Below are 21,009 nucleotides of genomic sequence, written 5' to 3'. Positions count from 1 at the left end.
CATACTGCAATATTAAAGCATATTTTTTTCTTCACACACAGTAAATGGACACTAAAAAGAAATATTTAGTTGAGCTGTATTAGCACATAACACTTCTACAACAGCAAAACAGTCAATTGGTAATGGGAGAGGGTGCTTTGTAGGCCAAGAAAGATGGAAAAACAAAAGATTGAGACTGTTCCAATGTTTCCTCACCAGCTCACTGTGACATCATGAATTTTGACACCAACTAGGGTCTAGCCAATTGTTTATCGGTAAAGAGCAACTACACTGCATTCTGAAGGAACAAAAGGTTAAACAGAAGTTTAGAGATCTTTTCCTAGGCTATTTTCTTGAGTAATAATCAATCCTCCACCGCCAAATGAATGACAATAGTTTGAAAGAATGCCTTAAAAGTTCAAACTGATTTAGAGCTGATATTTAGTACCTTTTAAGTACAATATTCATCTTGGAAGAAAGAAAGAGGGCTTATCTTGTGAACATATTCACAGTAAAAGTTTGTGGAAGCTTCTACAGCTATTTGATTTCCCCACAGTTGCTTGGGACGTTTATGGCATTCTTTTCAACCATTATTCTCAAGAAGGTGGACGTTACAACATATACAACATTCTTGGTCACCTCTCCTCTCTTAGCATGGGCACCAGCTGAATTAACAAGATGAGCAACCACCGAGGATCTTTTTTTAAAGCATCCAGCTAAATCTCAATGCAGTATCTTTAGATATCTTGATCTTCTAAACCCCCAGAATTTTTGGGCTTGAACATATGCATTATGCTCCTGCCGTGCGGTGTGTGTGTGTGTGTGTGTGCACGCGCGTGTGCAATCTGGTGCTTGTTCACAAGAGCACTCCACAAAATTTACTTTAGCTTGACAAAAACAGAGAAAATGACCTTTAATGCCCACACGCTCACCTTCTTCAAACAACACAAAAAATCATGGAAGTACAAAATGATGTCCAGTTTTGCTTTCCTGCAACTTGTCTCTAATTTGAGGCTCTGCTTTGCAAGCGGCGTATTTGGCGCTTTTCAGAAGGTTCTCTGCAATGTGCCAACTGAAGTCAGTGTATCTGCTTTATGAAGCACTCTTGACGCATTATAACGCATTTGTCAGTGTGATGGCATGGGTATTCTTAATTTCATGAGTTTTACGTGGCTTCATAAAAATGGCAAAAACAGCTTATTAGCACACAGATCACATTTCCAACAGTCACCCTAGTTGGATAAAAACAGCCTAACATGCAGAAAATGTATAGAGCTGTCCATTGGAACCTGATTGTTAGCTCAAACAAATTTAAGTGCCCCTAAAATGTTTTCGGAGTTTACTCATTGCTGAGCACTTGCAGTAAGCAAGAAGACATAGTATTTTGTAGTAAACATTTAAAGATTTGGTGGCATGTGAGTAGTAATAAAAATTATGCAACATAACACATGTTTTAATCTATATGTACAGCACACTTTAGTGAAGCAGTTAATTAAATCCTGTACAACAAATTATATGATGCATGTGATTGTGTATGTACTTTCATACAATGCAGCATATAACAGCATGCAATGTTTGTTTGTATAGCACAAAAGTCATAAGTTTAACACATAACTTTTATATTTATGCCCTACACTGCTCACAAGCCATGCCAAAATGAAAACACCAAATCAAGTGAAGGCAGTGTGCGACAACTACGCAAGCAATGTCTTGAGGATGAAGACAATATACGATGCTTGAGGGAAGAATGGTGATGGCAGGTGTATACACAGAGAAGCACGACACATATCTTACTACATTTAAGGATTCCGTACTTCTTATGTCACCACGGCACATATCCATTGTGGAGGACTGGTCAAGAGCACACACAGCGGCACTTACCAATCGATAAGTCAACAAAAATTGCATATATCAAGGAATCCATTGAATATAATGTGCCGTTACTTTAACAGGTCAGTGTGCTTTCAAGATACCTGTGAGCCAACATTATTTATTTAAGATTTTTATAGAAATTAATTTTTTTATGTAGAACAAAGGTGCGCTTACTCGCATTGCTTTGTCAGTCAGCATACAAAGGTTATACAGTAGAACCTCGTTCATATGTTTTGGAAAAGAACGTGACAAGAAACAAATTATGTTTCTTGTCAGGAAAACTTACAATCCTAAGTCACAAAAAATTTGACAGACTCAACTGTGGATGACATCTACTTAATGTGAAGTGTTGCACGAATCGTTGCAGCGCAAGAAACCAATGCGCGCTGAGCTGGTGGGGTGGCAAGCAGCCAAAGGCGAACATGGTCGTTTTTGCGACAATGCGCATCACAAAGCTTATGCTTGTGCTCCTTGCATTGGGCTTGGGTGAACAGCTTCCTCGAGCGAGGTATTTTGGCGGCAGTTTTCATGTGCCCACTCGGTGCAAATTGTTGCAGCACAAGACGCCGACGCACATAGCGCTGCTTGGGCCCAAGTGACCCGAAACACATGTTGTTGTTTTTCTATTGTGTAGTGTTTAAGACAGGAACGAGAAACCAAAATGAAATCAAGCTGGCGGACGAGGCCACCAGAATACGAAGCCTACAATGCTTCCAGAGCAAAACATTATGCTCACTTTGTGCCGCCTACAGCAGGAAATGGCGGCATGTTTGGGTTATTGTCTATTGAAAGCATGCTTCCAATGGCACTATGCTACACTGTAACTACGTCCCACAAGCTTAAAACAGATAAGTGAAGATCCTTATCTCAATAAGGTTAGCAGCGATAGCTGTGCATACAGTGTGTGATGACCCGGGAGGAGATTTGCTGGTACCGGAAAAGGAAACCAAGTTCGCGCCAGCGTTATATCACGTGAGACGGGCAGGCGAATATTGCGGAGAAGCTGCTGCGGCAGGTGGCTACTGTTCTCAATCGCGCATGCCTCGTGTCTTTTCAGGTTTACAACAAATTTAACAGTAAAAAAACATATACAATCGCAATTTGGCAATGTACTGAACGTTGGCGCTGAAAGGGTGTGTTTTCCGAGAACATATGATTTGGTAAAAAAGAAGGGCAACTGTATCGAGTAATTTTTTGTGTTCTCAATTGTGAACATTGGTGCCGGGAAATCATATTTAATGAGATTGTATCAACAAGGTTCTACTGTATAAGCCTGTTCGCTGATACTAGCATTTGGCACGCATATAACCTTCGTGTGTTTGTGTGTTTGTATGTGCGTGTATGTGTGCATCCACAAACATATTTGCAAAATACTATTGACTGACCCAGAAGACAGCAGCCATGCCAAACCCAGGAAAGAAGGCAAAGAAACTGTGCAACACCAAAGCACATGGCAGCAAGAATGCTATGAACCCTGACCTCTCACTGTGCAGATCATTGTACATGCAGTTAAACAGTAAACGTGCACAGACAAGCAGCAATTCTTAAAAATTTCATGTGTTTACTGTCTACATATGTTAGCCTAGTAAAAACCACACAGTGAAAGGCAAGCAAAGAAGCAAAGGCACAAACAAGGTCACCTTTTGTGGTATATGCAGAGGCAAGGTAGTCTAGCAATGGTGTCTCCCCGAGTCAGCTCCTCTAGGCAGATGACACACTCGCCTTTGTCTTCTGTGAGCACGTCATCTGAGGGCAACAAAATGAGGCTGCATCAATACAATAGTTTGCAGAGTTCAAAGTTGAAGTTCAGCTTGGGCGCATTACAGAAGCTCAGCAAACAGCATGAACGTGGTATCAAAGTGTAAATCAAAGCATTAAATTAGGTAGTGGAAGTTATTTTGAATATGAGCTTTAGAGCCTATGAAAGTATACAAAGTACCCTCATCAATGGTTAAAATTTCCAGTACTTAGTATACCCTCTTCAGACCCCGTGTCCACCCCTGTGGACAGCAGCTTAACATTTTAAGAGCTTAAACAGGAATGATAAGGTAAAATAATCTGGTGTAACACAAAACTGAATGCAGTCAACACCATACGTCAAAGCCTGCAATAATTTTGTTGCGACTGGTTTTCGAGAAAACCGATACTTTGTGCGAGACGTACTGCTGCATCTTCACCGACAATATAAAATTTGTGTTGTACACTTCAAATGCCACAAGATGACATGGCAATTCAGGATGAAAAGTGAGGAACCAGCATAAGATGTTAAACCTGTATCTACGTGTTTAGGAAAACAAAGGATGCTTTTATCTTAACGATGTGGAGAAATGGATTCTCTAGCCACCTTTATGAAGGTACTGATGTGAGCATGCACCCATGCAATCAGCTCAAGCAAGTACTTTTTCAGAATTATGACAAGTTGACAATAAGAACTGATTTTAAAAGGTGTGTCACCAGAATTTTGTTTTGCCTGAGGAGGATACAAGAAGTGTATTAGTGGAGTACACTGGACTGTATGGTGCACTAAGTATGCACAAAATTCAATGCATGAAGACAAAAAAGAAAGTGTGTGTGTGTGGAGGGGGGGGGGGATATTGAATCTGGTTTCTGATGCCTCTACCAGAGAAGGGGAAAAAGATAACACACATACACAGGTCTGAACTTAGCACCGCTAACTCTCTAAAGTATGCGACAGCATACCGATAGATTGTGATGTCTTGACAGCTGCGTAGACATGCGTCACAGGCAACTTTGCACACTCTCTTATATAGAAGTGACATTTCTATACCTGGTATCCATTACGAACTTGCGATTTCGTGTGCACTGCGACGTGCTCATAAGTGCTCAACATACCTCGAGTTTTCTTTTAGATACCTCCATAGTGGGCGGAGTCTGCTGATAATGCTATAAATAAATGTGTGACCAATGGTGGGATTAAACTTCTATCTTCCAGCACAACAGCCAAATGCTCTAACCATTAGGCCACCATTGCATGCATGCTTATTTTATGCAAAAGTTGCTCTTGGCACAAAAGACCTACATTTTTAGGTCAGACAATGATACCTCCAAGGCGGGTGAGGTTCACCTATAATGCTATCACATTAAAATTGCGCAATAACTCTCACACCATATTATCAACAGAACTCAAGAATATGAAGTGATGTCTACTGATGCTAAAGTACAGATTTCACTATTGGCTCCTTGCAGCACCACGGGATGGGTGGTGTCGTGTTTTGAAAAACCGACTGTTTAAGCCGCAGGTCTGTGGGATGACCTCACGGCTGCAGAACAGCATGTTCCCCAGGCAGCAAGTACAAAACACGCAGTTATTCAATCATTTGTTATCTTAGGGCTGATTATACAGCCTGATGGTGACTGCTCAATGCTATTGTGAATATATATGTGTCCGAGCTTGCATTCAGCAAGTTGAGTTGAAGCACGGCACCTGCTCTGACAGATGTACTAGAGGGTCCCTGAAAAAGTTTTTGCCATACGCAATTGAGTACGACAAATACTTTCTATGCCTAGACATTACAAAGTGTTTCTCACGGAATGCTTTCTTACAAGAATTTTGTCAGCACACTGCAGCAAAAGAGCTATATGTGGTTAAACATCACCCTCCTCTCAAGCTGTGATGTTCCCCACCAACTTTTATTCCATTCGACCATGGCTATGTCCTGCTACCTTTGGAAGAATGGCATGCAATGGCGCGAGTGCTGTCTCCTTCTGGTTGGTTTTAATCATGTGTGTTCCTACGTCTCTTTTGATGAAGTTTTTCTTGTTACTGCGGTGGTGTCCTCAAAATGAAGTTTATGTGCAGAGTTTGCATGTTCTGCAGCGTGCAGTTGCTGCAGTTTACTTCCTGCATACACTTGCAGTGCAAGACAGGTGCAGTACAGTGCTTGTACCAGTCATGTTTCTAATGCTGAAGAAGACATCTCACATTTTCATGTGAGAACCCCTCCGTGTCCCACTGGCTGCTCATGCCACTGTACCATAGTTAACCTTTGTCGCATTATTTCTCACCCCTCACCTTTCTCCATGCAGCCTCACAAAGCCCAGCTTCACAGAAAGAAAGAAAAAAAAAAAAAAACTCTTTATTGTACTCCTTCCCTCACATGTACAGACAACAGTTCCAGCATGCAATCTGCATTCTCAGGCAGAAGTGTGCCCTAAGTTTGTACAAGCGTCTACATTTATTGCACTTGCACATTAATTTTTGTAGGTACACAAATGACTATGCGTACATACACTATTAAAAATAAGATTAATGTAACATGCTTCAACTATTCCCAACGACGTCCTGTGGTAAGCCAACAAGATTGCCACCCAAGTGATATCACTCACCCATTCTCATAGAATGGGCATAGGCAGCCCAAAATGCAGGGAGTGGTGCTGCTGTGACCTGGTGATGCAGAGCACTTAAATCTGCTTAATGATGGTCACAAGAACCTACCCTAGCGACCCACTGCATTTGTACACAACTATCCAAAACATTTCAGAATCCCTTTAATTCACTGTTCTTCAGAAGACATACCTGCCTAAACTTCGTTACATTGTGTGCCCCGCGTTGCTTTATCAGAAGTGTGCACAATGCTTACTTCGTATTTTCTTATTTAGTTGTTTCCCAAAGCTCATTAACAGGAAAATTGATGGTGGAATACATTTCCCAGAGCTGTTCGCAACATTCATCATCTTAATCAACTTGTCTTAGCATTTATGTGCAACTTAAGTGCTTATCAGCGACAATATGGATAACGAAGAAAGTTGCAAACAATTGGCAATAGTCATGTGCTACACACTACATGGATATATTGTTTGGAGCACTGGTGCACACAGACTACTTTCAGGCAACACTTTCACAGCTCTATTGTACATCAACAAAACTGTGTGTGTGACAGATATACTATAGAAGACACTAGCACGTAAATGATTGACACCCAAAGCACGCTCGAACAGAGTTGCAATGGCAATTTAGTGGCCTAAAGTGATGCATTTTGGTGTACTTACCGTCTTACACACCACATGCTCTTTTTATTGCAATGCGTAAAAACATTATATTCTGCGGTGCAGTTCACTGTCCTTGACCCTTTAAGTGCTGTGCCTGAGTTTACTCATCTGGTTGCTGATGCGCACCCCTAGGCAGAGGTCACCCCTACACTCTTTCTAAATAGGTGCTGATGCGGGGGTTATATTTTGATGTGGCTAGTTTCAGTGAACCTCAGTCTGCTGAATGACAGGACATCTTACACAATGCATTACCATGAGAGCACTTCTTGGTATTACAGCCTTCTGCTGCCCATTCTGTAAGCAAATAGTCTTGATACCCAAGCAAAGTCAGAATGGGCAGTGACCAGGACGTGTCCGACATATTTTGTCATGTTGGCTTACAGTGGCTTAACCAAATGCTTAAATAAAATAAACTAAAAGTTTATCATATTTTATTACTTTTTAAAATTTACTCCCGACTGTGGATTTGAGGTCTAAGCAGAGTCGGCAATAAAAAGAAAAATTAATTAAACATTATTTAATTTAATATAATTATATTCATTTAGGAAAATGAAATGTTAGTTAAATTGGGTTTAGTGGTGCAAAAGCAACTAAAGCTATGCTGCACCCAACACAAGGTGTTATAAAATCAAATTTAAAAACAGCAAAAGCTGTGCTGATCTATAGTTTGTGTAAAAAGCCGGTGTCTAGAAATTTAAGCATGTCAGGTAATGGCACTAGTGGATCATCTCCTAAAATTAAAGTGAGGTGCAGAGGTATGAGTAATTTATATAAATTATGCATAACTGTTAGCCATTCTTGGCACTTCTCACATGTTGGTGGGTCTTCTTTTCCAAGTAAAAATTGGGTGTGAGGTGTGTGTGCCCAATCGTTAATTGGCATAAAACAACTTCAATAAACCATTCCTGGTGATTGCATGACTTCCACTCGCCAAGCATAGGTTTAGTAAGATGTAGCTTGTTGTTTGTGTTGTCATTTTGACGTCAAGGCCTTCCGAATCGCTCAGATACTATCTTTGTATAGAAGTGTTGGCTTTGTTATGCCTTTATTCATTGCCATGGATGCGCGTCTGCTGTTTCATTTACCCAATATTCCAACATGGCTTGGGACCCAGCAGAAGCTAATTGATTTCCCATATTTGCTGAAAGCCACCATGTTTAAAATATCCCCTAGCAGGGGTTCACACTCGAATTTCAGATGTAGAGCCTTCAGTGTATTTAAGGAATCAGTGTATATATGACTATGTTTCTGCTTGTTGGTGGTAACATTTTAAACTACAGTCCGTACTGCATAGACTTCAGCAATGAAAACAGAAGCATACTGTGGTAATCAAATATTTGTTCCCGAATTTTTTGTTACGGCTCCCACACCCACATGTTCTTGTGTTTTAGAACCATCTGTGTAAAGTACTCTGTAATTTTTATATTTGTCCTCAAGAACATAGAAATCTTGTATAAAGTGTTCTTGTGGGGTGTCCCTTTTCCTTAGATGTGCCAATATCCAATCACATAACTGTGTAAAGTCATACCATGGGGGCAATTAGTTGTGGCTTTTTAGCAACCTGGAGAACCTCACGAGGAATGTCATAGTCCCGACAATATTTATCACATCGTAGGACAAGCGGCTTAATCTTGTTCAGTTTATTTGTATAGTGTAAGCATGAGTTGCACTGTGTGACAATGTTGTAGCTAATGTGTTGGGGTGATGAATGGATTCTGAGTATATAGGAAGAAGTGAAGCTCTGTGCTGCTGCAGGGGAGGCTCATTACAGTAAACATATAAACTTTGAACAGGTGTGTTCTGTAAGCACCACTTGCCAGTCGCAGTGCAAAGTTATGTACTAGATCAAGTAGCCGAATGTAAGAGTGTCTGCCATAAACTATGCAGCCATAGTCTAGAAGACTACACACAACAGAATGGTAAATACATAAGAGGCACGTTCAGTCGAGCCCCAGTGCTCGTGGGACAAAACTTTCAAAATATTCAATGCTTCACTTGCCTTAATTTTTGTTGTTTTATGTGGGCGAGGAAGCTTACCTTTTTGTAAAAAATTACTCTCAAGAATTTATATGCTTGTGTTATGGCAGCATCAGGTCATTCAATATTAAATTTAAATTATAGGGTTTTACGTGCCAAAACCACTTTCTGATTATGAGGCACGCTGTAGTGGAGGACTCCAGAAATTTGGACCACATGGGGTTCTTTAACGTGCACCTAAATCTAAGTACACGGGTGTTTTCACATTTCGCCCCCATCGAAGGTTCAATTTTAGAACTGTGTCCAAGAGTAATCCTCGTTGTTATGAAAATAGTACTGTAACAGTTTTTTAGGCGAAGAAGTGGAAGCCATTTTTGTCAGCCCATTGTATTAGTAGTTTATTTATTGTAATCTGGAGCTAGGCCTTTCACAAGTTGATAAATTTGAGGCCCGGCACGCAATTTGCAGATCGTCGACATATATGAAGTGCATAACAAAAGAGGGAATGACTTTGTTAATGGAGTTCATTTTTACTATAAAGAGTGTTGTGCTAAGTATAAAGCCTTGTGGTATTCCACGATACATATGCACGAAAGCACAATGCCGAGACGTACTTGGAATATTCTGCTGGACATGAAATCAGCGAGACAGTTCAGCATTCTGCCACGAATTCCTAAAGCAGCGAGGTCACATGAGATTCCAAGTCTCGAAATGGCGTCATACGCTTTTTATAGATCGAAGAAAACTGTCAGGCAGTGCTGTTTGTGTAAGAAAGATTCACGTATTTCATGTTCAAGTCGGACAAAGTGGTCAGTCGTTGGACAGCTTCTTTTATGCCCGCACTGATGAAAATCAATTAAGTTGCGTTGCAAGAATGAATGTCAATCTCGCATTTATGAAATTTTTGTATGATTTAGCCAAACAGCGTGTCCAGGCACTGGGTCTGTAGCTGCTTGGGGATGTAGGGGATTTACCTGCTTTTAAAGATGGCACAACTATTGCGTTTTTCCAATTTCTGGCATAATTCCAGATTCAAATATCTTATTGAAAAATTGAAGGAGAGAATCTACCGATGTTTGGGACAGGTGTGCCAGTATGGAATAATGGATGTGGTCAGGACCTACTGCGTTTTTTTTTACCAGCACAGCGTACCCTGTTTAGTTCCTGCAAAGTGAATGGAGCGTTATACTCTTCTTTTGACGCACAAGCAGTTGGTAATTCCTCCTTTTCCGCTGACTGTGTTTTAAGAATGTTAGTTAGTTAGTTAAATGGGGTTTAATGGCGCAAAAGCGGCTGAGGCTATGCTGCGCCAAACACGAGGTGTTTTAAAATCCAGTTTTTAAAGGAAAAGACTTTGTTAATCTATATTTTATGTAAAAAGCCAGTGTCATCTAGAAATTTACGGATGTCACATAATGGTACTAGTGGATTATCACCTAAAATTAGAGCAGGGTGCAAAGGTATGTGTAGTTGATATAGCTTGTGCAAAAGTGCTCGTCTGTGTGTTTCAATATGCGTACATGTCAGTAATATGTGCATAACTGTTAATGGTTCTTGACATTTCTCGCATGTTGGTGTGTCTTCTTTTGTAAGTAAGTAATTGTGTGTGAGGTGTGTGTGCCCAATGCGTAGTCGGCATAAAACTACTTCGATGAACCGCTCCTGATGACAGCATGACTTCCACTCGCCAAGTATGGGTTTAGTGAGATGTAGCTTGTTGTCGCCACAACGGTCCCATTCACGTTGCCATTTCGCCGTTAAGAATTTTCTAATCGCACGGATGCTATCTTTGTATGGAAGTGTTGTGTTTGTTATCTCTTTGTACGCTGCCATCGATGCACATCTGTCAGCTGCTTCGTTACCCGGTATCCCAACATGACTTGGAACCCAGCAGAAACGAATTGACCTCCCGTATTTGTTAAGCGCCAACATATTTAAAATGTCTCCTATCAGGGGTTCACACTCAGATTTGGGATGTAGAGCCTTTAGTGTGCTTAAAGAATCTGTGTATATGACTGCATTTTTGTGTTTATCAGTGACAATCTTTTTAACAACAACCCAGATAGCGTAAACTTCAGCCGTGAAAACAGAAGCGTGTTGTGGCAATCGAATACTTGTGTCCCAATTTTCCGCTACGGCTCCCACACCCACGTGATCTTTTGTTTTAGAGCCATCAGTGTAATATTGCATGTTATTTTGATATTTGTCCTGAAGTGCACGGAATTCTTGTTTTATGTGTTCGTGTGGGATGTCTTTTTTCTTTAAATGTGTTAACGTCCAATCACATAAGTGTGTGAAATCGTACCACGGGGCCAACCGTTGTGGTTTCTTGGCAACCTGGAGGACTTCGTGGGGAATGCCATAATCCCGACAGTATTGCTCATACCGCAGGACAAGTGGCCTAATCGTGTTCGGTTTATTTGTGTAGTGTAAGCGTGTGTTGCATTGTGTGAGGATGTTGTAGCATATGTGTTGGGGTGATGACTGAATTCTGAGTACGTAGGAAAAAGTGAGGAATGCTCTGCGCTGCTGTAAGGAAGGTTCATTACACTCGACGTATAAACTTGGAATAGGTGAAGTTCGGTAGGCACCACTTGCCAGTCGCAGTCCAAGGTTATGTACCGGATCAAGTCGTTGGATGTAGGACTGTCTGGCTGAGCCGTAAACCACGGAGCCGTAGTCTAAAAGGCTACGCACAAGAGACCGGTAAACACGTAAAAGGCACGTTCGGTCGGAACCCCAGTGCTTATGAGACAAAATTTTAAGGATATTTAGAGCTTTATTTGCTTTAACCTTTAGCGCTTTTATGTGAGTTAGGAAATTAAGTTTGGTGTCAAAGGTTACTCCTAAAAACTTATGGTCTTGTTTCACCGGCAGTATGGTGTCGTTCAATTTTAGGACTGGATCGCTGTGTAGCCCTCGTTTCTGAGAGAACAAAACAGTAACTGTTTTCTGTGTGGAGAAACGGAAACCATTTTTGTTAGCCCATTGTGTTAGATTATTTATTGTCATTTGAAGCTGCCTTTCACAGGTTGGCAAACTTGAAGCTCGGCAAGCCACTTGGAGATCGTCTACGTAAACGGAGTGCATAAGAGACGACGGTATAATCTTATGAACTGAATTCATTTTTACTATAAAGAGTGTCGTGCTGAGAACACAGCCTTGTGGAACACCATTCTCCTGTTTGAATGTATGTGATAGTACGGAGCCCAGACGTACCTGAAATGTTCTATTAGACATGAAATCAGCTAGGCAGTTCAGTATTTTACCCCGTATGCCGAGGTCAGCGAGGTCTCTTAAAATTCCATATCTCCATGTGGTATCATAGGCTTTTTCTTGATCGAAGAAAATTGCAAGACAGTGCTGTTTGTGTAGAAATGCACATCGTATTTCATGTTCTAGGCGGACAAGATGGTCAGTGGTTGAACAACCCTTTCTATATCCACACTGATGGGGGTCAATAAGGTTTCTTGATTCTAAAACAAATGACAGCCTTATATTGATGATGCTTTCATATGATTTTGCCAAACAGCTTGTGAGGGCAATAGGTCTGTAGTTACTTGCGGATGTGGGCGATTTATCGGCTTTTAGAAATGGAACTACTATTGCCTTTTTCCATTCTTCCGGCATTATGCCAGATTCCCAGATTAAATTAAAAAATTTAAGGAGAGCGTTTACAGATGCTTGAGATAAATGAGCCAGCATGGCGTAGTGAATATGGTCGTGACCTGGCGCTGTGTTTTTCCCTGCTGAAAGAACTCTGTTTATTTCTTGTTGTGTGAGGGGGGAATTGTACGGTTCATTTGATGCGCCAGTAGTGGGCAGCTTCTGTTTTTCAGCAGACTGTTTGTATTGTAAAAACTCCTTTGTATAATTCCCTGAACTGGATACATCGCGGAAATGTTCTCCAAGTATATCTGCCTGTTCTTGTATTGTTGTTTGTGTGCCTGGACTTGTAAGTAACGGTATTGTGTAAGATGAATACTGTCCTCTAAATTTCCTCACCTGGTCCCACATTCGTTTCGATGTTACCGTACTATTAATTGAAGAGATGTATTTTTGCCATGAAGATTTTTCAGCATTTCTTCGAATGAATCGTGCTTTGGCTTTGGCACGCTTGAAGTTTAACAGGTTGCTATAGGTGGGGTATCTCCGTAGGATTCCCCAGGCCTTATTTTGTTCTTTTTTAGCGTCGGTACACTCCTTCGTCCACCAGGGGTTTAGCTTTTTGTGCACTATACCCGATGACAGGGGTATCGCCTTATCTGCCGCTGTGATTATCACTTCAGTGATTTTTTTATTAAGTTCATCAATACTAAGCTCTGGCGAAAAGACATTTTCCAGTTTCGCGTTCTCCATGAAAGCCTGCCAGTCAGCTAGCTGTAATTTCCATCGGCGTGGTCTAGTTACTAAAGTTTGTGGTGATGGTAGGAGTTTGATGAGTGCGGGTAAGTGGTCGCTGCCATATGACGTGTCGAGGACTTCCCATTTAAAATCAGTAAAAAGAGAGGGTGAACAAAAAGCTAAATCTAAACTACTAAATGTGCGGGAAGTCGGTGAAAAATAAGTTGGCGCACCTGAGTTTAAAAGACAGATATCATTTGATAGAATAAAATCTTCAACGAGTTGTCCTCTTTGGTCAGTCTTGACGCTGCCCCAAAGAGTACCATGAGCATTAAAATCTCCTACCAGGACAAATGGCTCCGGCAACTGATCTGTTAGTTTTTCTAAGTCTTTAATAGTAAAATGTGTGTGGGGTGGAATATATAGTGAGCAAATGGTGATGGTTTTGTAGGACAGAATGGTGACAGCTACGGCCTCTAAATATGTATTTAATTGGACATTTCGGGTGGGAGTGCCGCCCTGTACGACTATAGCCACTCCTCCCGACAAACGGCTGGAACATTCGCGGTCCCTTCGGACAACGGTGAAGCCTCTAAGGAATTGATTGTGTTTAGGGCCTAAGTTTGTTTCTTGTAAACAAAATGCGACTGGCGAAAACTTATTTGTTATGTCTTTAATGTCACCCAAATTGTGAATAAGTCCTCTACAATTCCAATGTATGATAAAAGCCATAGTGGCACAAGTGAGAATGTTAATTTATATATGTGTACTAAGCAACTGTAGGTGACATTTATTATCGGAAATGTACTATTGGATTAACGGTAACCGTTCAGGTTACCGGTGCCTTTGTTCGCGTAGTTATTGTGATCTTGTCTTTCTTAGTGCGCTCCAAAGAGCGCTGATCTTTTGGCGTCGAAGACGCCGGAGTTTTTTTGTCGACCTCCATAGCCTTCTCCGAGGCGCTGGATGATCGAGAACCAGGCGCTGAGACGCGCGTCTCAGGCCTGGGTGTTCGATTTAGCCTGGGGCCCTGTGGAACCGGGGTCTGCAGGCCGGTCTGTGATGATGATGATGGAGCAGCACTGGCTGCTGCCACCAAGGGGACGGATGGAGTTACTACTGGGCCACTGTCTGCGGTCCCTGTAGACTCCCGAGACCACTGTGGTGCTGTCCCCTGTCGCACCGCACTGGCGTAGGTTGTTTGAGGTAAGTGTGCTAGTTTCTTTCTTGCTTCATAGAAGGAGATGTTCTCTTTCACCGTAAGTGCAATTATCTCTTTTTCTTTCTTCCAGCAAGGACAAGATCGTGAATATGCCGGATGATCTCCTTTGCAGTTTGTGCAGTGCGGAGCGGCATTGCAGTTCTCCGACTGATGGTCATTGGCGCTACACTTTGCACATGTTGATTTACCTCTGCATGATTGCGATGCATGTCCGAACCTCTGGCACTTGAAACACCGCCTCGGGTTTGGGATATATGGTCTTACGTTGATCTTCAGATAGCCTGCTTCAAGTGTAGTAGGAACAATACTGGTACCAAAGGTAAGTATAACGTGTTTGGTCGGGATTTGTTCGTTATTTCTTCGGAGAGTTATTCTTTGAACCTTTATTACATTCTGTTCTTGGAAACCTTCCAGGAGTTCTTCATCGCTCAGGTTTAAGAAATCTTCTTCTGATATTACGCCCCTGCTTGTGTTAAGCGACCGGTGTGCTGAGATTGTGACTTTGGTGTCACCGACACTGGCGAGATCAGCGAGCTTTTCTACTTGGTCTTTGGTTTTGAGTTCAAGGAGGAGGTCCCCACTTGACATCTTTGAAACCTTGTATTGCTTTCCAACTTTTTCTGCTATGCATTTTGCTGCTAGGAAAGGGGATATTTTTCTCATTGGCAGGGGTCCTTCACTGTGGATCACATGGTAACGTGGGAATGTTTCTACGCTGGGTTTGAAAGTGAAATCAAAAATTGCTTCGGTGCGCCCTCTTTTGTTAGGACGATTTGGAAGGGGGGGGAATGCATTTGCCATGTCATTCTTAGAATATTCAGCGGCGATGGTAGCCACCCACCACCGAGCCCAACAAGGGGACGCTACGAGCTAGAGACATTATAAAAGTGCTCCCCAAGTATATTCGCTTGTTCTTGTAATGTTGTCTGGGTGGCTGAAGTAGTAAGTAAGGGTATCATGTATGATGAGTAGTCCCCCCCTGAACTTCCTGACCTGTTCCCACGTCCTTCTGTATGTGATGGCGCAATTAATTGTAGATACGTATTTCTGCCATGACAATTTTTCAGCTTGTCTACAGATGTATCGAGCTTTCGCTTTGGCTTGTTTGAAGTTCAGGAAGTTGCTATATGTTGAGTATCTACGCCAGATCCCCCCAAGCCTTATTTTGCTGCTTTTTTTTTTACTTCTGTGGATTAAACGGACACTAAAGGCAAATATTAAGTCAAGCTAAAGTGATAGCTAAAGTGATGACGAAAGCACTCCTCAGTTAACTTTTGTCACTAGCACTCAACCACTTGTTGCAAAAAACACCCGTCTGTTGTATTATAATACAAAATAAAATGCTACTTGTCCAGTCCTACTTCACTTTTAGAAAAAAAGACTAATTGAAATTACCCTTGACAATGATGCGGGTGGTCGAAAGGTTTTGTTTTCCCGCAACCCTGTACCGCCCACGCTTTCGCGTTTCAGTAGTTTCGTTGTCGCATAGTGCTGCGTTTGTTTCGCTGCCTCGCGAAACTTGCATAAACTGTAAGTAGTAGAGAATTCAACTTTCATGTGATGTCGCGGGTTGCTTGAACAGTCTATGCCACTTGACCAAAAAGCAGCTGCAGCGGTGAATCCACCGCTCTGTCGCTCTGTCTTGGCTCAGTACCGCCATCTGTCGGGCGCCGTTTTACTCATTGACGGCAACAAAGGGTGGTGATGGTGTATGCAATGTCAACACTCCCCCGCGGTTGGGTGGCGAAATATTTGAATTTTGAAAATGGTATTCGGACTCTTCAGATGCAATTTTCTTGTAAATTAAGTCCTTTCTTGTCACAAAACAAGCGTGTAGAGGTTTCTGGAATTGTATTTAAACAGTCCATATTGACTTAGTATTTGCCTTTAGTGACCCTTTAACATGTCCAACAAGGATTCAGCTTTTTCTGAACAATGCCAGAAGATTGAGGAATCGTCTTGTCAGCTGCAGCAATGATACACTCAGTAAACGTGTCCTCAGCTCCTCTAGCCTGGCATTTGTAGTTTCCAATGGCACGGTTTACGAGGTATAATGGGTAGCGTTGATGAGAGTTCGATTATGGCAGGTAAATGATATCTGCCATATGAGGTGTCCGGTACTTCCCATTTAAAATTGGTAAAAAAATCTGGTGAGCAATATGCTAGATCAAGGCAGTTAAATTACTTGAATTTGGTGAAAAACATGTTAGCACACCTGAGTTCAAAAGACAAATGTTATTTGTTAAAATAAAATCTTCTATAAGTTGCTCTCTTTGGTCATTTTTATCGCTGCCCCAAAGAGTGCAATGAGCACTAAAATCTCGCACTAAAAGATAAGGCTCGGGCAACTGTTCTATTTATATTTTCCACGTTTTGAGTAATGAAATGAGTATGGGGTGGAATGTACAGTAAACAGATGGAGACAGCTTTATAGGATAAATAGCTGATGGCTACAGCCTCGTATGGAGTATTTAATAGAATGTCCCGTGTGGGGATACCACCTTGCACAACAATAGCGGCTGGAGTGTTCGCGGTCCTTTTGTATGAGAGTAAAACCTTTACAAGAAGAAAGGGGGTTAACCGAGGGGCCCGATTTTTATTAATCATATCATGACAAGCCAACAAACAAAGACACCAAGGACAACATACGGAAATTACTTGTACTTACTAATTGAATTAAAGAAATGATAAATTAATGGCAATGAAAGTGGATGAAAAAACAACTTGCGGCAGGTAGGGAATGATCCCACGTCTTCGCATTACGCTTGTGATGCTCGCATGCGTAATGCGAAGACGTGGGATCGTTCCCCACCTGCCGCAAGTTATTTTTTCATCCACTTTCATTGCCATTATCATTTCTTTAATTCAATTAGTATCTACAAGTAATTTCCCCTATGTTGTCCTTGGTGTTTTTGTTTGTTGGCTTCTCATGATACGAGTAAAACCTTTAAGAAAATGAGTATTTTTGGGGCCTAAGTTCGCTTCTTGAGGCAGAATGCTACTGGCGATAACTTATTTATGATGTCTTTGATCAAAGTCACCTACATTGTGGATCAGGCCTCTGCAATTCCAATGAATGATGAAAACCATTTTAATGAAATGGAAAATATTTACTTATGTGTGTGAGCTTAGAAGTTGTAGGTGACGTGTTAAGTTGACTACTCTCATCAAGGGTGGTAACTGTTCAGGTTACCTGTCCCTCTTTCGGCAAGGTTACAAGTTCATCCTTCATGGCACGCTTCATGAAGCGAGGATCTTTTAGCGTTGATGATGCTGGGGTTTTTGGGTAAGTCAAGCTCCATTGCCTGCTCCGAAGCGCTGGATGATCGAGAGCAAGGCGCCGAGACGCTGTCTTGAGCCATGAAGTTCAGTTCAGCTTCGGGCCTCGTGACACTGAGGTTTGCCAAACCGTCTTCGATGATGATGGAGCAGCACTGGCTGCTGGCACTAAGCGGACGGATGGAGTTCCTACAGGAATACCGTGCATGGACCCCGTAGACCTCTGAATCTGGTGTGACACTACACCCTGCTGTGCCGCACTGGCATAGCTTATTAGAGGTAAGTGCCCTAGCATTTTCCTCGCTTCAAAGAATGAGTTTTTTTTTTCCTTTACAGTTATTGGGATGATTTCTTTTTCTCTCTTCCAGCAAGGGCAGCTCAGTGAGAAATCTGGATGGTCTCCCTTGCAATTGGCACATTGTGCAGGAGCATTGCAGTTGTCAGAGGGATGGTCATTGGCAATAAACTTTGCACATTCCTTTGCCTCTACGTGATTGTGATGCCTGCCCGAACCTCTGGCACTTGAAGCATCGCCTTGTGTTAAGTATGTATGGTCTGACGTTGATTTCCAAGTCTCCTGCGTCAAGTGAACTGGGCATAGCACTGGTGCCAAATGTCAGTATCACATGTTTCATGAGGATCTGTTGGTCCTTTCGCCACAGTGTTATTCTTTGTACCTTAATTACGTTTTGCTCCTGGAATCCTTCAAGGAGTTTCTTTGTCACTGAGGTTCAGGAAATCTTCAGATATTACACCCCTGCTTGTGTTGAGCGAGCGATGTGCAGAGATTGTCACATTAATTTTACCGATAATGGTGAGTTCAGCTAGGTTTTCAACTTGATCTTCCTTTGTCAGTTCAAGTAGGAGGTCTTCGCTTGCCATATTTAAGGCTTTGTAGTCAGGTCCAATCATGTTTGCTAGGCATTTAGATACTAAGAAGGTGACACTTTTCTTACAGCTGTGTTTCCTTCACTGTGAAGAACATGGTACTTTGGGAAGCTTTATGTTTTCTTTAAAAGATAACTGGAAAATTGCTTGGGTGCGCCCTCTTTTTAGGAGGCGATATTGAAGGGGGGGGGGGGGGGGGGGGAAGCATTTGACATGTAAGCTTTGGAAAATTTGGCAGCGATGGTAGCCACCCACCACCGAGCCCAACAAGGGGACGCTACTAGGTTGGAAGAGTACCTGCGGACGCCAGCCATGTATCACCGCTATAACCCAATATATATATATATATATATATATATATATATATATATATATAGTCATATCATAAGAAGCCAACAAACACTGACACCAAGGACAACATAGGGGAAATTACTTGTGCTTAATAAATGAAATAAAGAAACGATAAATTAATGGAAATTAAAGAAGATGAAAAAACAATTTGCCGCAGGTGGAACCGAACCCACAACCTTCGCATTTCGCGTGCGATGCTCTACCAATTGAGCTACCGCGGCACCGTTTCCCCATCCACTTTCTTGGGTATTTATGTGTCCTAGTACAATCCTGGGAGTGTTAGCCAGCGCCACGCCACCACTCACAGACCTTGGCGGCGGACATGGAACGTCCTTTTTGCCGCAGGCGTCATGAGAACGTGATCCTTTTTTTGGGTGAAGGCGACTGGTCAATAAACCCACACATGCTACCTGAAGGCAAAATGCGAAGGTTGTGGGTTCGGTTCCCACCTGCGGCAAGTTGTTTTTTCATCCACTTTAATTTCCATTAATTTATCGTTTCTTTATTTCATTTATTAAGCACAAGTAATTTCCCGTATGTTGTCCTTGGTGTCAGTGTTTGTTGGCTTGTTACGATATGACTAATAAAAATAGGGCCCCTCGGTTAACCCCCTTTCTTCTCGTATATATATATATATATATATATATATATATATATATATATATATATATATATATATATACCCAAGACTGGGTATATTGCACCAGGTTAACTCTTGCCGCCTAGAAAATCGGAAGTAAAAGGAATTGAGTAGAAGACAGGAACGATTGTAAGTGAGAGCGAAAGACGAAGACTGAAGAGGAAGACAGGAAAAGGCGGCTGCCGATTTCCTCCAGGTGGGTCAGTCTGGAGGCACCATCTATGTGAAGCAGAGACGAAAGTTGCCTTCGCCAGGAAGTCTTAAATGTCTGAACACCTGGCATCTGCTCAACTCCCAGGATCCCCCTTTCCCCAGACACGGCTAAGCTGCGCACGGCAACACGTGGGAGGGTCCAACCCTCGTATGCTCAGGTACGTGGTGTCGCAATGCATCAAACGCCTGCTGATAATAGTAATACACAACAAAATCCACAACGGCAGTGTAGGCACACTTATATGATCTGGCAATCTGATCATGAACTTCCGTTAAATGATTCCACTCACTGAACCATTCATAGTGACCACCCTTCAAGGTGACCAAGTCAAATGAATGTGGATGAAAGGAAACTTTGGCACTAATGGGAATAGGCCATACCAATGCCTCCTAGATAGCACAAGGCCTATGCACTTCAATCCATGTCGTCATGCTACCTTGCCCGACTGCCAAACAATTGAACGGAAATGCTTCCGAGCAAGTCACGGTAATTTTGACATCACCCCTTTCGCCAAGCCGGGCTTGACAGTGAAAATTTCGGTCCCAGTAGCATGCCGTCAAAGCAGAGTGCACAGACCCGCTATCTAGGAGGTGTTGGCCAAGCCCATGACACTGGCATCACATGTGCAATGTTCTACCAATTGAGCTATGGCGATGGCTGCCCTCTGTCCCCTTTCTTGAGCATTTATATACTTGTATTTATAACCTAGCCCTGGGAGTATTAGCCAGCAGCACTAACACCCACGGTGACAGACATGGAAGACCCATTAAACTGTGGATTTCGTAGAGTACATGGTCTTAGGTGCAGGCAGCTGGCCAATAGACCTTATGCAAAAGTGTCAACATCTGTTGGTGTCACGGCACAACTAGCTTGCAGACACCACATTAGAGGATTGCGCTGGCTGCAAGGGCACAAGAGCCTATTGTGGCCGTCACACGAGAGATTTTTGCGAGTACAGGAGGCAGATTTTGGGCATGGTGATGTATGAACCCTGGTGGCATTACATACAAAATACATGAGACAAAGCTACTAGTAAAGCACCTAGAGGAAATGATAAAGTGAATATAGCTTTCATGGGCAATTTGCACGCATATAGCTCCTTCAAGAACTTACCCACACATTGAAACAAAAACACAATCTTGGGTGCTTCCTCCGAGAAATTATATTCCACTGAAACCAACAGTGAAATCACATGCGTAAGACCTATCATCTGATGCTGCAGTTGACACCCTC

At 42.2% G+C, this 21,009-nt stretch overlaps 1 protein-coding gene across 1 annotated transcript in view; it reads right to left on the bottom strand.

The window, feature by feature from the left end:
• The window catches only part of LOC126545707 (E3 ubiquitin-protein ligase ZNRF1), a 32,837-nt gene that overhangs the window by 2,457 nt on the left and 9,371 nt on the right, over positions 1-21,009 (bottom strand). Inside the window, exon 3 of the mRNA XM_050193663.3 lies at positions 3,492-3,597. Coding sequence (XP_050049620.1) covers positions 3,492-3,597 — 106 coding nt within the window. The remainder of the gene's footprint in view (positions 1-3,491; positions 3,598-21,009) is intronic.

Source organism: Dermacentor andersoni, chromosome 1, assembly GCF_023375885.2.
Source record: "Dermacentor andersoni chromosome 1, qqDerAnde1_hic_scaffold, whole genome shotgun sequence".
In the NCBI taxonomy this organism is placed as follows: Eukaryota; Metazoa; Arthropoda; class Arachnida; order Ixodida; family Ixodidae; genus Dermacentor; species Dermacentor andersoni.
Note: the sequence above shows the minus strand (reverse complement) of the source record. Positions and strands in the feature narration are given on the sequence as shown.